This window comes from Scyliorhinus torazame, chromosome 6 (genome assembly GCF_047496885.1).
Source record: "Scyliorhinus torazame isolate Kashiwa2021f chromosome 6, sScyTor2.1, whole genome shotgun sequence".
Lineage (NCBI taxonomy): Eukaryota > Metazoa > Chordata > Chondrichthyes > Carcharhiniformes > Scyliorhinidae > Scyliorhinus > Scyliorhinus torazame.
This window is the reverse complement of record NC_092712.1, coordinates 167,103,852-167,117,631: the sequence shown is the minus strand read 5'-3', so window position 1 is coordinate 167,117,631 and position 13,780 is coordinate 167,103,852. Positions and strand designations below refer to the sequence as shown.

The following is a 13,780-nucleotide window of genomic DNA, read 5'->3' as shown; positions in this document are numbered from 1 at the left end:
GTTCTTGCGGTGGACATTGCGGGAGAATCCAGCCCCGAGTCTCCTTTGGCACTGGAGCTCGGACATTTTGGAGGCAGTTGGAGTGCTGCCTGTAGACTCCAGTCGCTGGATAATGATGTCTTTTGTAGACCCTACCATCTTGACGTTCATGCTGGCCCTGCACCAAATGAGCCCAGGCCTCTTTTCTCAAAAGTATTTTCCTGGGATGCTGCCCATGCTTAGTGACCCTCTCTCCCTCCAGCCCCTCTATTCCTCTTCAGTGGAGGTCCCACCAGCTGAGCATACTATTCCCGTTAGATGAGATGCACAAAGACCTGCACCTTTCAACCCAGTGGCTCACTGTGCTGCAATCCTCAAACCAAGCTTTCAGGGACGAGGTCCTCAAATACAGCAAGGCAGTCTTACAAAGATACAGAAATCAGAAGACAATCTGGCAGAATTCTGAACTCGGACAGCATGAACCTTGCAAATAAACTGAGTGTGCTTGTGCTCTGGGGCATGACACGATGATGAAAAAGTGCTGGCTGTCTACTCAACTTGCCCATACGATAAGTGGAAAATCACACAGGCAACATAAAATCGCATACAATAGACTTCTTGTATAAAAAAAAATAATTTTATTCAAGTTTTAAATATTTTAACATTGCACATACAGAAGACAAGGCAATAACAACAAACCCCAGAAACCACCACCCCCTCCACCCGAATAACCTAGAACAAAAACCCCACTTTGTCCCCCCCCTCCCCCTTAACAGCTGACGGTAACCAGCTCTTTAAAATGTAACACAAACAAACCTCATCTCTTGTGGAACCCCTCACTCACCTCCCTCAAAACAAATTTGACCTTCTCCAAATACAAGAACTCCAACAGATCCCCCAGCCACACCAAGGCAAAGGGTGGGGAAGCTGACCAGCACACCAACAGGACCCGCCTGCGAGCAATCAGCAAGGCGAAGGCTAAAACATCTGTCCCTGCTCCCGTCTGCAGCTCCAGCAAGTTCGATACCCCAAATATGGCCCCCAGAGGACTGGGCTCCAAATCCATGTGCAAGATCGCCGACATGGTGCTGAAGAATGACCTCCAAAATCTCCCCAACTTCGGGTAGGACCAGAATATATGTACATGATTGTCTGGGCCCCTCCCACACCATTCTCAAATGTCCTCCACCCCTCAAACAACCGGCTCATCCTAGACTTTGTCAGGTGCGCTCTATGTACCACCTTTAGCTGTATCAACCCCAACGCTGTACAAGAGGCTGAGGCATTCACTCTCCGCAGCACCTCACACTACAACCCCTCCTGCAGCGCCATCCCCAGCTCCTCCTCCCAGTTGGTCTTAACTCCCTTCAGAGACGCCCATTCCTCCTCAAATATCCTCCCATAGGTTGCCGAGATTACTACCCCCCCCCCCCCCCCCCCCACCCGCATCTCCAGTCCCATCACTGACAACTCCCCCTCCAACAGCAAGGAATGCGATGCCACTGCAAAAGTCGGGGGAACCTTCTTTGTGAAATCCCGCACCTACATATACCTAAAGGTCTCTCCCTGCGGGATCCCAAAATTCTCCCCCAAATCCTCCAAACTCACAAACCTTCCAACCAGAAATAAGTCCTTCATTTCCATCACCCCTTGCTCCTCCAACCCCGAAGCCTAGCATCAAACCTCGATGGCTCAAACCCATGATTTTCTTGAATCGGTATCAACATCTGCCCGCCTCCAAACTAAATGCTGCCGAAATTGCCTCCATATCATTAATGTGGCCACCATCGGACTCCCCGAATATTTCCCTGGAACAAAAGGGAGCAGCGCCGTTGCCAGCATCCGCAACCCTGACGCCTTACAAGAGCATGCCTCCATCTTCACCCACAAAGCCTCCGGCTCCCTGCTCCAATCCCGCACATTCTCCGTGTTCGCAGCCCAATAATAGTACAACATGATGTGTTGGGTGTTCTGGATCCATACAGGTCACCAACACTTGAAATAGTGCAACACTATTTTATTGAATCATTAACTGTTTAAACTTACTTAGACTATGGGTTAATACGATACTAGCGTTAACTAAAGACCTTTGCCTTGTCCTAACCAGTCGATGCACTCAGCACATGGTGAATGTCTGTGTTGCAGGCTGTGAGCTCTGTCCTCCTAGCTTTTTGCAACTCGAATGAGCGGGAACTCTTATGCCCCCGGTCTTTATAGTGCGTGTGCTCTCACTGGTGATTGGCTGCGGTGTTGTGTGTGTTGATTGGTCCCACTGTGTGTCCATCAGTGTGTGTATGCACCATGATATACTGGTGTATATTATGACATCACCCCCTTTTATAAAAAATGTACCTGCGTGGCAATAGTATATTGTGAATGTTCCTGACTACGTGTGTGCGAAATATTTACAGGACTATGTACATAAAAACTAAGCTATTTACATGGGAAGGTGCCTGGTGCAGAAAAACAGTGTGTCACAAGAATAACAAGATGAACACTATATACAAACCACTTGAACGATTAAACGGAAGAACAGAACAAATCAGAAAGTCCATAAGTCCACAAAGTTCACAAATTAAGTCTCTGAGGTGGGCGACGAATTTTGGTTGACCGTCAGGGTGGCACACCACTCATCGTCTGGATTGATGCTGTATACCGACAGCGGCTGGTGTCTTTGCTTCGGGGACAGCCTGTTTTTTGTTACGACACCGACTCGAAAAGGCGCCTTCGGGTCCTCGGTGTCACTGCTGTGTGGGAGGTCCTCATCGGACTCGGTGACCTTGGGCTGAATTGCCCGAACATTCCTGCGAGGCTGGCTGAAGCGATATGAGTTGGCAGGCTGAGCTGCTCGACAGCAGGCAGCATAGTGGCCAGGCCTTCCACATTGTAGACAGTCGAGATTTTGCGGGGCACTTCCGCTTTAAATAGGCGGAGCCACAGTTGCCGCACGTCGTGACGTCAGCACGTTCGCTAGGCCACCGTGCATGGCGGTGCGGTGGTGCGCACCACGTTCCTCAACGCCGGCGTGCCCTCGTTTGGTGCGTACAAGCGCGGAAGTCCATGACAAGCGCGGGAGTCCGTGAAAAGCACGCAAAATGGCCGCCCTCATCCAGGCTGAGGCCCTGGAGGTGACCAATCACTTGGACCCGTTCCGCCTCGTGGGGACCTTGCCGTGCCGTTTCAGCCGCTTGTATATGGGAATACCAACTCGTGGCGTTTTCATGTAAGACACAGGTCTCGATGGAGGTCGCTAGGGTGAGTTGCTTTACTTTGAGGAGCTGCTGACATAGGGGGTCCGACTGAACACCGAAAACGATCTGGAAGCGTATCATGGAACCGGAGGTGGGCCCATAGCTGCAAGATTGCGCAAGGATGCGGAGGTGCATAAGAAAGGATTGGAAAGGTTCATCCTTACCTTGCAAACGCTGCTGGAACACGTAGCGTTCAAAGCTTTCATTCACCTCTACGCTGCAGTGAGTGTCAAACTTGAGGAAGGCCGTCTTGAACTTCGTCTTGTCTTCATCATCTGCAAAGGTGAGAGAGTTGAAAATGTGGATGGCAGGGTCCCCGGCCGTGGAGAGAAGAGCAATCTTTCTGGTGTCCGAGGCGCCCTCCCTATCAGTGGCTTAGAGGAAGAGCTGGAAGCGGTTTGAAAATCTTCCAGTTGGCCTCGAGGTTGCCGGCGATGCGGAGCGGCGGGCTGATGTTGTCCATGTCGCAGGATGATGGAATGCTGGCGGAAGGCAGATCACTTGCAGGTAGGTCTAAGAAGTGCTAGTATCCCACCACTCCTGGTATCATGATGTGTTGGGTGTTCTGGATCACGTACACTTGAAATAGTGCAACACTATTTTATTGAATCATTAACTGTTTAAACTTACTTAGACTGTGGGTTAACACGATACTAGCTTTAACTAAAGACCTTTGCCTTGTCCTAACCAGTCGATGCACTCAGCACATGGTGAATGTCTGTGTTGCAGGCTGTGAGCTCTGTCCTCCTAGCTAGCTGCAACTCAACTGAGCGGGAACTCTGATGCCCCCTGTCTTTATCGTGCGTGTGCTCTCACTGGTGATTGGCTGCGGTGTTGTGTGTGTTGATTGGTTCCACTGTGTGTCCATCAGTGTATGTCTGCACCATGATATACTGGTGTATATTATGACACAACAGATTTAGAAAGGCAAGGCCTCCTAACTGCCGTCCCTCTGAAGCATCGTCCTCCTAATCCTTGTTACCATACCTGCCCAGACAAACAACTAAATCAGCCGTTCCACCCCCATAAAAACATTTTTGTAAAAAGACCGGTAGGCACTGAAATAGAAATAAAGACCACGGCGAAATATTCTCCTTGATCACCTGCACCCTGCCTGCCGACGATAGGGTACAACAGACTTCTTAATGGCCTTACCTCGTCCTTTAATTGTCTGCCGGTGCGGATCTGACTCCCACGCGTGCCAACATCCTCAGTACTGCCCGGATGCACGATAACGTCGGGGTGCATTCCCAATGTCATTTCGCACAAATTTACACGTGTTAGGGTTGAGCGTGCACCAACCTTAGAAAGTAAAAATCAGGCCCATTGCTTTTCAGCTGCCGACTCAATTAACCTTTAGCCCGCCATCAAAATCAGGAGATCAAAATTCCAAACTAATTTGCCATCGGTGGGAAACTTTTTCATTCACCTAAATATAGTGTCCCACCCGCCACTATTCCTGCCAGTGTGGAAGTAGAAAATTCCAACATTAGTTATTAATTAACATTATGATATTTCTATTTTATTCATTCAAAATGTGTCAAACTCCTACGGCTGCTCTGTTACACATGAAATTACTTTTGCTTTATAACATTATAAGCATGCTGGCCCCACCAGAAAGCTCATGCATGAGATTGCAGATTTCAGTCATGAGTACAAGACAGTTACCAAAAGAAATACAGAAATTGGGCTATATTCATTGCATTCTACCTGTTCATGTGCATCTACTAATTGCAGGAGAAAATGCTTAAAGTGAACTCATGTTAAAAACACATTTCAATATATTCATACTTTAAAGATCTAGCAGATAATTTCTGCACTGTACCTTATATAGCCCAAAGAAACCCAATTCCTTCATAACAGATAGTGAGCTGACACGAGGTCCTGTGGTGATTTCACCTGCCACCTGTAACCTGATCTTGACAATCTCCAATGGATTAGTGAAGATAACTTGTGAACAACCAGCCTATAAAAAGAAGAATTAGTGCAATATCTGGTCAGAAATTACATTTGTCCTGGGTCACTACACTGAATATAAAAGTTTTCAAATGGAACAATCATCAGCACTAAATAAAACAGATGGGTTCAATGATGGCTAACCTGGTTTTCAATGTTGTTTTTCATCGAGCCTTTACAAAAAATACAATAATAAAAATTTACACGACCCTTGTCGAACACAATAAATCTTTTTAAAAATCAACATGATTTTTAAAAAATTGTTAAATTACCGAAATCAGAAAAATTCCCTTGTGAAACAATTTAAGTGTCTAAATATTGAAAGCCAGCCACAAACACCAACAGTATCTCCTTGCTAAAAGATACTAAGTTATCAAACCAAAGTTTGATAATAATATATTAATATGTGTTTCAAGAACTGAGCCATAATATTTGGTGAAAAACAAAGGAAACATTTTGGGTTTATTTTATCTCCCTTTCTCGGTATGAAACAATGGAAAGGATTACCACACAAATCCCACTTTCTAATCTCAGTGTTTATGACATCCTGTTACTACATTATATAAACCAAAGAAAAAATTATTTTAAGATGAAAAATAAGCACAAACTTTACTGAGGGTTCAACTGTTCAGATAAAGGAAAAATAATTCAGTATAATTTTAACCTTGCAGTTTAAATTTGATGTTCACTCAGGCAAGAAAAGATAAAACAACTCCAGTCTTAAAATGGAGAATTTGGGTTTAATTACACCTGCTACTCTGCCAGTAGCCCAAAAGTCTCAGGTTTCAGCCCAGGCTACAAACTTTCATCACGATGAATGGAAAGTCTTACAAATATGGAAAAGGCTGTTGGATTAGTGTGTTGTATTTGCAGTTGTCCTTTTTCCTGAAAACACTTTGTTCAATACACTTAAAGGGTCAGGTGGGTAAACTGCATTAAATCAACAATTGAATGTGTGCATTCTTGCAGTGAAAAAACAAAATGTAACTGGAGCTAACAAAGGGCTTTACATGCAGAAGTGATGTATTGAAGCATTTGGGAGCTAACATTTATTTTACTACAAACGCACTTTCATCTGTGTGGGCTCTCCTTTCACTGCATGAAATGAAATGAAATGAAATGAAAATCGCTTATTGTCACAAGTAGGCTTCAAATGAAGTTACTGCGAAAAGCCCCTAGTCGCCACATTCCGGCGCCTGTTCGGAGAGGCTGGAATTGAACCGTGCTGCTGGCCTGCCTTGGTCTGCTTTCAAAGCCAGCGATTTAGCCCTGTGCTAAACCAGCCCCTGCATATTATCAAACTAAGAATCTCACTCCTATTCACAAATGATTGATTTTACTTCCATCATTACTCATTGATTTAAAGAAGGGGAAAGGTACTACAATGGATCAGCAACTGGCTCCAACTACAAGTTTAAATTCATTCTGCTTTGATGGTTTGGGACATTTCATTACATGAGTGAAAAGTTTGCTTGATGCTAGTTCTTGTCACCTGGTGGACAGGGCACATGTTCTACCCGGTTTTAGCCCTATTGTTTTCCTGGTTCTGAATCACGCAAAAACAAGCGCAACGGGAATTACATTTTCCCTCTAACATCTCTTTGACCTGTGGAACCAACAGAAATTTATCATAAATAATGATTCCAAATTCTTAATCACCTCACGACTGATTTGGGTCAGTTTCAATCATTTTTAAATATTCCGTGAAATGTAAATGTATGCAATTCCGATGTAAACAAGTATTTTATAGTAACGTGACATAGTAGCAGGAATGTTACAATAATAGAGTCTTTGAGTGCAAAGCCACAATAACACATTTCACATGCACAGCAAGGACCTCGCTGAGTTTCCAATTTACATATTTTGGGTAGGCTTTCAATGCCACCTTTATCTTGAGAGCACCTAAAGTGGAATTTCCTGGGCAAAAGCATAAAAATGTAGGTAAAGCTCCTTGAAGTAGTACTTCCATGTTTTTTGACATCAGTCTCTGAGGCCAAAAAAATAATCGTCTCTCATCGTAGGGATCACAATTCACATCCTGCCCATGTGTGTCTGTGTTGAGAGAGGCAACACATCGACTTCATGCTGCCTGCATATTATAACAAATTAATGGTTCAAAAGTCAACAAAGGGCATCTTATTGTGTTTAAGGTTTACATATGTCACAGTTAGCCTCCAGCTCTTGAAGGCAATCTATCCCTCTTTAACAGAAGGCCACTGTTGAATGCAATTGCTGCAATTCTACACAAGAGAAAAGGAACATCAGGAAAGAAAGGGTTCCCAGGTTTCCTGATGTGACACTATAGGCATTAATCAGAGAGGGATGGTGAGGTGGGCATAACATTGGCAAATGGAAGTTAAATGGATTATAACCCTGCAAAATGTGAGGTGATGCATTTTGGGAGGACTAACAAGGCAAGGGAATACACAATGAATGGTAGGTTGCTAGGAAGGGACCTTGGAGTGTATGTCCAAAGACCCTGAAGGCAGCATGACAGGTGGATAAGAAGACACATGGTATACTTGCCTTTATCAGCCGAGTCACAGGATATAAGAGCAGGCAGGCTATGATGGAACTGTATAAAATGTTTGTTGGCCATAGCGAGAGTACTGTGTATAGTTCTGGTCGCCACACTATAGGAAGGATGTGATTGTGCTAGAAAGGCCAGAGATGAGATTCATCAGGATGTTGCCCGGGCTGGAGCATTTCAGCGATGAAGAGAGGCTGGTTAACCTGGGGTTGTTTTCCTTAGAGCAGAGAAGGCTGAGGGGAGACCTGATTGAGCTGCACATAATTATGAGGGACAATAATAGGGTGGCTGAAAATAAACTTTTCCTCTCAATAGAGGGGTCAATAACCTGGGGGCATAGAATTGAGGTAAGGGGAAGAACTTTAGAGGGGATCTGAGGAAAAACTGTTTCAGCCAGAGCGTGGTGAGAATCTGGAACTCACTGCCTAAAGGGTGGTAGCGGCGCAAACCCTCACAACATTTGAGAAGTATTTAGGTGAGCACTTGAAACATCATAAGCTTACAATGTCACAGACCAAGTGCTAGAAAATGGGATTAGAATACCATCATCAAATCCAAATCCCTATGGTGCAGAAGGAGGCCATTCGGCCCATTGAGTCTGCACCGACCCACCTACCATTCCCCCGCCCTATCCCCATATCTCCATCTAATGTAAGGGACACTAAGGGGCAATTTAGCATGGCCAATCTACCTATACTGCACATCTTTGATTGTTGGAGGAAACCGGAGCACCCGGGGGAAACTCAGACACAGGGAGAATGTGCAAACTCCACACAGACAGTCACCCAAGACTGGAATTGAGCCTGGGTCACTGGCACTGTGAGCCAGCAGTGCTAACCACTGTGCCATTGTCCCACCTGAATAGTTAGGTGATTGATGGGCAGCGCAAACATGTTGGGCCAAAGGAAAACTCTCTGACTCTACTAGATAGACAGAGAGAGATCATGGGCTGGATTTTCCCAGAGGCTTATGGACCCTATGTTAGGACCCCTATGTCAGGATCCGAAGTCTGTATTGTGTGAGGAACAGTCACAAGGCTGTAATATTCCCTGAATTGGCAAATTAATGACCAGAGGACAGGCTTTCTATCCAAAAGAGGACAATGGGCTTTCACAACTGGGGACCAAGATGGAAATGCCCCTCTTCAAATTTAACTTTGAAATAAAAAATGCCCTTAGTAGCCAGGCTACCATTATGGAAGGACACCTTATAAGGTGCCCTGTAGCTGAGTTCATTCAGGCTGGGAGGGTCTCTTAAGCTAGCCTGGATTGCTTGTGTTCTTGCTCTACAGTTAGGACGCTATATCCAGGCAGCTGGGCTGTTCCATGAAGCCCCTTGAGGCCTGGAGACCAAATTGAAATTCCAAATCAATTGATAAAGCTTTATCAAGCTGACTCTGCTACCCACAGCTTGTGGGACAGATAGGCTGCATGCCCACACCCCTCCTCTGGGAAAACTGCCTGGGCAGATGATGGTGCCAGGAAACAAGAAGACAGCTGGCGGCATACACCCGTTCACCTCCGTGCCCCCTCCCCGTCCCGCCATTGAGGAATAAAAGTTCTCCCTTCCTATTGAGGAATAAAAGTTGTTCACTTATGTTAACCTGGAGGGACAGGAGGTTGTCAAGGCAAACCTGAAGGGACCGGCGGTAGGTGGCAAGAGAGGTCAATGCCCGGAGTCTGGATCTAAGGACTTGGAAGCAGTACCGAAAGATATCTAATGACTTTTATAGTCAAAGTCAGTAAACACTCCATCACAAACCCACCATGATCACAGCCACCAAAAGACTCTCCCATTGACGTTCCTTCACCAGTCCAGCTTTATTTCCTAAAACTAATTGATCCTTCTCTTGTTGGGTTTTCTACATACTGGCTAAAAAATAGTTTTCTTGAATGCATTTTAAGACTACTGCGCCATCTAGACAGTTTACAGTGAATTTATCCCAGTAAATACTCAGATAGTTGAAATCTCATCCATTACTATCCCAATGAGTTGCATTTTTCAGTGAGCACCTTGACTGGTGGGGCTGCTGAGGCTCGGTAGCTGTTAGATGGCAGCATCCCTAATTAGACAGGGAGCTTGGAGGTGGCTAATTAGGAGTCCGTCACTGCCACTAAGTGTCAGCTTGGGACCCACAGTTGATTTCAACATTAGGGTTCCGAGACACCTGGAAAAATCCAATTAAGTGTCCCTCAGTTTGTCACCTATGACAGCCACTCCTAACCACCATGCCCCACTCCCCCTGTCCCCATGTAACAAATTAATGCAGAGCCACTGATTGAGCAGGCCAAGCAGTGATCACAACAGTATGTGGTACCTGAAATTTCAGGGATATCTTCTGACCCTACTAAAAAAGCTAACACGTTACCCCATTTTTGAAAATCCTTGGGGAAAGCCAGACTTTACATTCTTCTTCCACTGAAATAACACTTAAAAGGATTAACAAAAATAGAAAATTCTGGATAAACTCAGCAGTTCTGGTAGCATAGTGGAGAGAAGCAGAGTTAACGTTTTGAGTCTAAATGACCCTTCTGTAGAACCTGCTGAGTTAATCCAGCATTTTCTGTTTTTCTTTCAGATTTCCTGCATCCGCAGTATTTTGCTTTTACTTGAAAGGAGTATTTGGATTCTAGAATAAATAGGAACAAAATCTTACCACCTTTGGACATTAAGGAGAAGAAACAAATTACTGTTACAACAACAACTTTCATTTATACAGCATTTTAAATATAATAAATACTTTCAGGCACTTCACTGGAGTGTAATCCGACAAAGAAATATGACACCAAACCAAAAAAATAGGCATTGAGACAAATGTCCAAAAAATTAGGTCAAAGGAATTAATTTTAAGGCACATCTTATGATTGATTGAAGAGAGAGGTAGTCCTTTATAGCTTTCTGGGTACTATTATGATCAGGTTAATTGGGGTCAACTGACTCCTCTCTTGTCTGACTCCTGAGTTGGTTATTACAGAGTTTGACTTTGAAATGGAGCTGTTATTGCCAATTTAATATAGGTTCAACAATGTATAGCTTGATGCAAGAAATAAGCCAGCCAGGTTCTTTAAATTGACAGGTTAAAAACTCAGTTTCATTGCTCATATTTACTCAGTTTAAGTTCCAGAAATGAACAAAAGTTATAAAACGTACAAATATGTTCAACTACCCACTACTTCAAAAACCAACACACTCAAAATTCCTCCCACCCAGAATATGTGACAAATAGATAAATCTGTCGAGTATTGGATGCAAAAACATTTGACCAGGTAACAAGCGAGGAAAAAATTGTCCATGGATTGTCCAAAGGCTTGTTTACAGCTGAAGAGTGTACAATGTTCCACAGTGGAGCAGTCGGTTTGCAGTCATGCGTGGTTGGTTCAGAATTCTCCTTTAAGACTCTTGGTTTGCAGCAATGAGGTCTTCTGGTCAGTTTTCAAAGCGTAAACAGCACAGCTTTGATGAAAGACATTTCAGAAGAAAGGGAAATGAGGTAAGTAATCCAGTGCACGTGGGGACATATATGGGCATAACTCTGCTCTAATCACCAAGGTAGTCAATAACCACAGCAGAAGCTTCCAGGAATATTATTATTTTGTAAACAAATCATCAAAACTCCAAATCAATACATATTAATTAAATCCTTCTTACTGCTCGAAGCCAAGAGCTGAATGTACATATTTGTTAACCTTAGTGTATGGGGCTAACATTGAGGTTTCATTAGCAAGTAACTGGGACACTATTTCCAGAGATCATGGAATAACATTTTAACACTAATATAAATGAAATAATCAATGAAATCTGGTAAAATGTTTTGTATAAAATAAAAATTATAACTTGCTTCCTGACATGGAGCAGAATGCTTTCCCCTGGTGTTGAAAGGCACGAGACAAAAATGCATTTATAGTTTCCATGCATATGTCAAGTTCCAGCATATTCAAAGTCAGAAATTCCCATTATTTACATTTCAGCCTGAACATAGACTTCAATGTAACAGAGAATACATCTGGGATAAAAAGTAGATATGGTTATCAAAGGTGTACACATTCTATTTGGTGCTTCAAAATCACCATAGTATGTCTGAAGACATCAAAAGGAGGCAAATCAAAGCACTGTTTTCGGTTTCTGAATACTCCTTAAAATTACAGCACGGGGGTTTCTACACAAGAGACCCAGCAGGTCACTGATCAAACACAGGTAGCAGTCAGATGACAGTCGATGCTGACTCTCTCATGATTTACACATCGTCAAGAATCACCAAGTCTTCTTTTCAAATCAAATATAGGATGACTGACTTGGACAGAACTTCTGCTAATAGCTTTATATTGTTTGTTCTGCCAATAATTCCTTTCTCAGGCTTACAAATGTGAACAATTTTCATTTTAATGATTTTTAAATATTCACCTGCTGATCCAAGGTGACCTTGTATGCATTAGTGACTGAAACTTCAATGTTAGCAACAAGGGATAGACTAGCAATAACTTTTATTTATACAGCATCTGTAACATAATGAAACATCCCAAAGAGCTTCACAGGAGTGTTATAAAATTAAGTATGACACTGAGCCACAAAATGGGATAGTAGGTCAGATGATTAAAAGCTTATTTAAAGGGGTAGGTTTTAAGTGTCTTAAAGGAGGAAAGCCAGAATAATAATAATCTTTATTAGTGTCACAAGTAGGCTTACAACAACACTGTAATGAAGTTACAGTGAAAACCCCCTAGTTGCCACACTCCGGCGCCTGTTTGGGATCACTGAGGGAGAATTCAGAATGTCCCATTCACCTAACAAGCACGTCTTTCGGGACTTGTGGGAGGAAACCAGAGTGCCCGGAGGAAACCCACGCAGTCACAGGGAGAATTTGCGGACTCCGCACAGACAGTGACCCAAGCCGGGAATCGAACCCGGGTCCCTGGCACTGTGAACCAACAATGATAACCACTGTGCTACCATGCTGTGCCTAAGGTGTATGGTAAGAATTTCAGAGATTGGGGCCTAAGCAACTGAAGGCATGGCCATCAATAGTGGAGCAATTATAATTGGGAATGTACAAGTGTCCGTAATTAGAAGTGTGTAGGTTACCTTGGATGGTTGTGGGTTGGAGGTGATTCCAGAGATTGGTCCGGGATAGGCGATGTGAGGATTTGAAAACAGGAATGAGAATTTTAAAACCAAAACATTTAAAGCCACTGCCATAAAAAAATGTTTGTGCATGATCATAAGTTTATAAAGGAAGTATTTATGCCTTTATTTCCAAAATACTTCCAAATAAAATATCCCCAACATCTGATGATGGAAGAGTTAGTAAAAACAAAGTGAACAGAATATAGGTCAATTGGCATGCTAAATTGTCCCTGAGGGTGGCAGGAATAGGACGGGGGATTGGGTTTAAATAGGGTGGTCTTTCAAATGGTCGGTGCAGACTCAATGGGCTAGATGGCCTCTTTCTGCACTGTAGGTATTCTATGATTCAACCTAGGCACAATCGTTTAGGATTTTCAGAGGTAAGAAAGAGCACTTTGGTCTTTTACATTTTTTATCAAATGACAGCAAAATCCCAATGTGGGACAATCGTATGACCTCTCCTAGAGGAGTGTGCGAGATGAGGACACTTGGACTGGCAGTTAGCAGCATCTAGAGGAAATGCGGGAGAAGGAGACTGGAACAGGCAATCACAAGAACCTAGTGTTTCAGGAGAAACATAGATTGGTTAGTGAGAAACTGCTGTTCGGGAGGGTTATCAAATCACTAAGAATTATAAAAATAATTTTTTTTAAATAAAGAAGGAGCTACATACACTTAAAAAAGAACCATAAGCAATATGGAAATAACTGGGTTTTGATTTTAGCTTAGACTATAAATGCAGAACTTGAAAGCTAAATTTCTTCATTAGATATAGTTAAGAGATTCTGGTTGCTAGTCTGACATAAACAAGAAGAATATTTTTCAAGTGCACATATTCTATTTAGTTAAGTTATGTCTGGGGAACTCAATCCTGTGATTTGTACATTCTGCGCTATGTGGGAAATCTTAACTTCAGGTTTTGGAGTTTGATCGGCAGCCTGGG

At 43.3% G+C, this 13,780-nt stretch overlaps 1 protein-coding gene across 1 annotated transcript in view; it reads right to left on the bottom strand.

The window, feature by feature from the left end:
- Window positions 1-13,780, bottom strand: part of slc25a13 (solute carrier family 25 member 13) — a 470,724-nt gene that overhangs the window by 71,272 nt on the left and 385,672 nt on the right. Inside the window, exon 13 of the mRNA XM_072510240.1 lies at window positions 5,056-5,196. Within this exon, the coding sequence (XP_072366341.1) occupies window positions 5,056-5,196 (141 nt within the window). The remainder of the gene's footprint in view (window positions 1-5,055; window positions 5,197-13,780) is intronic.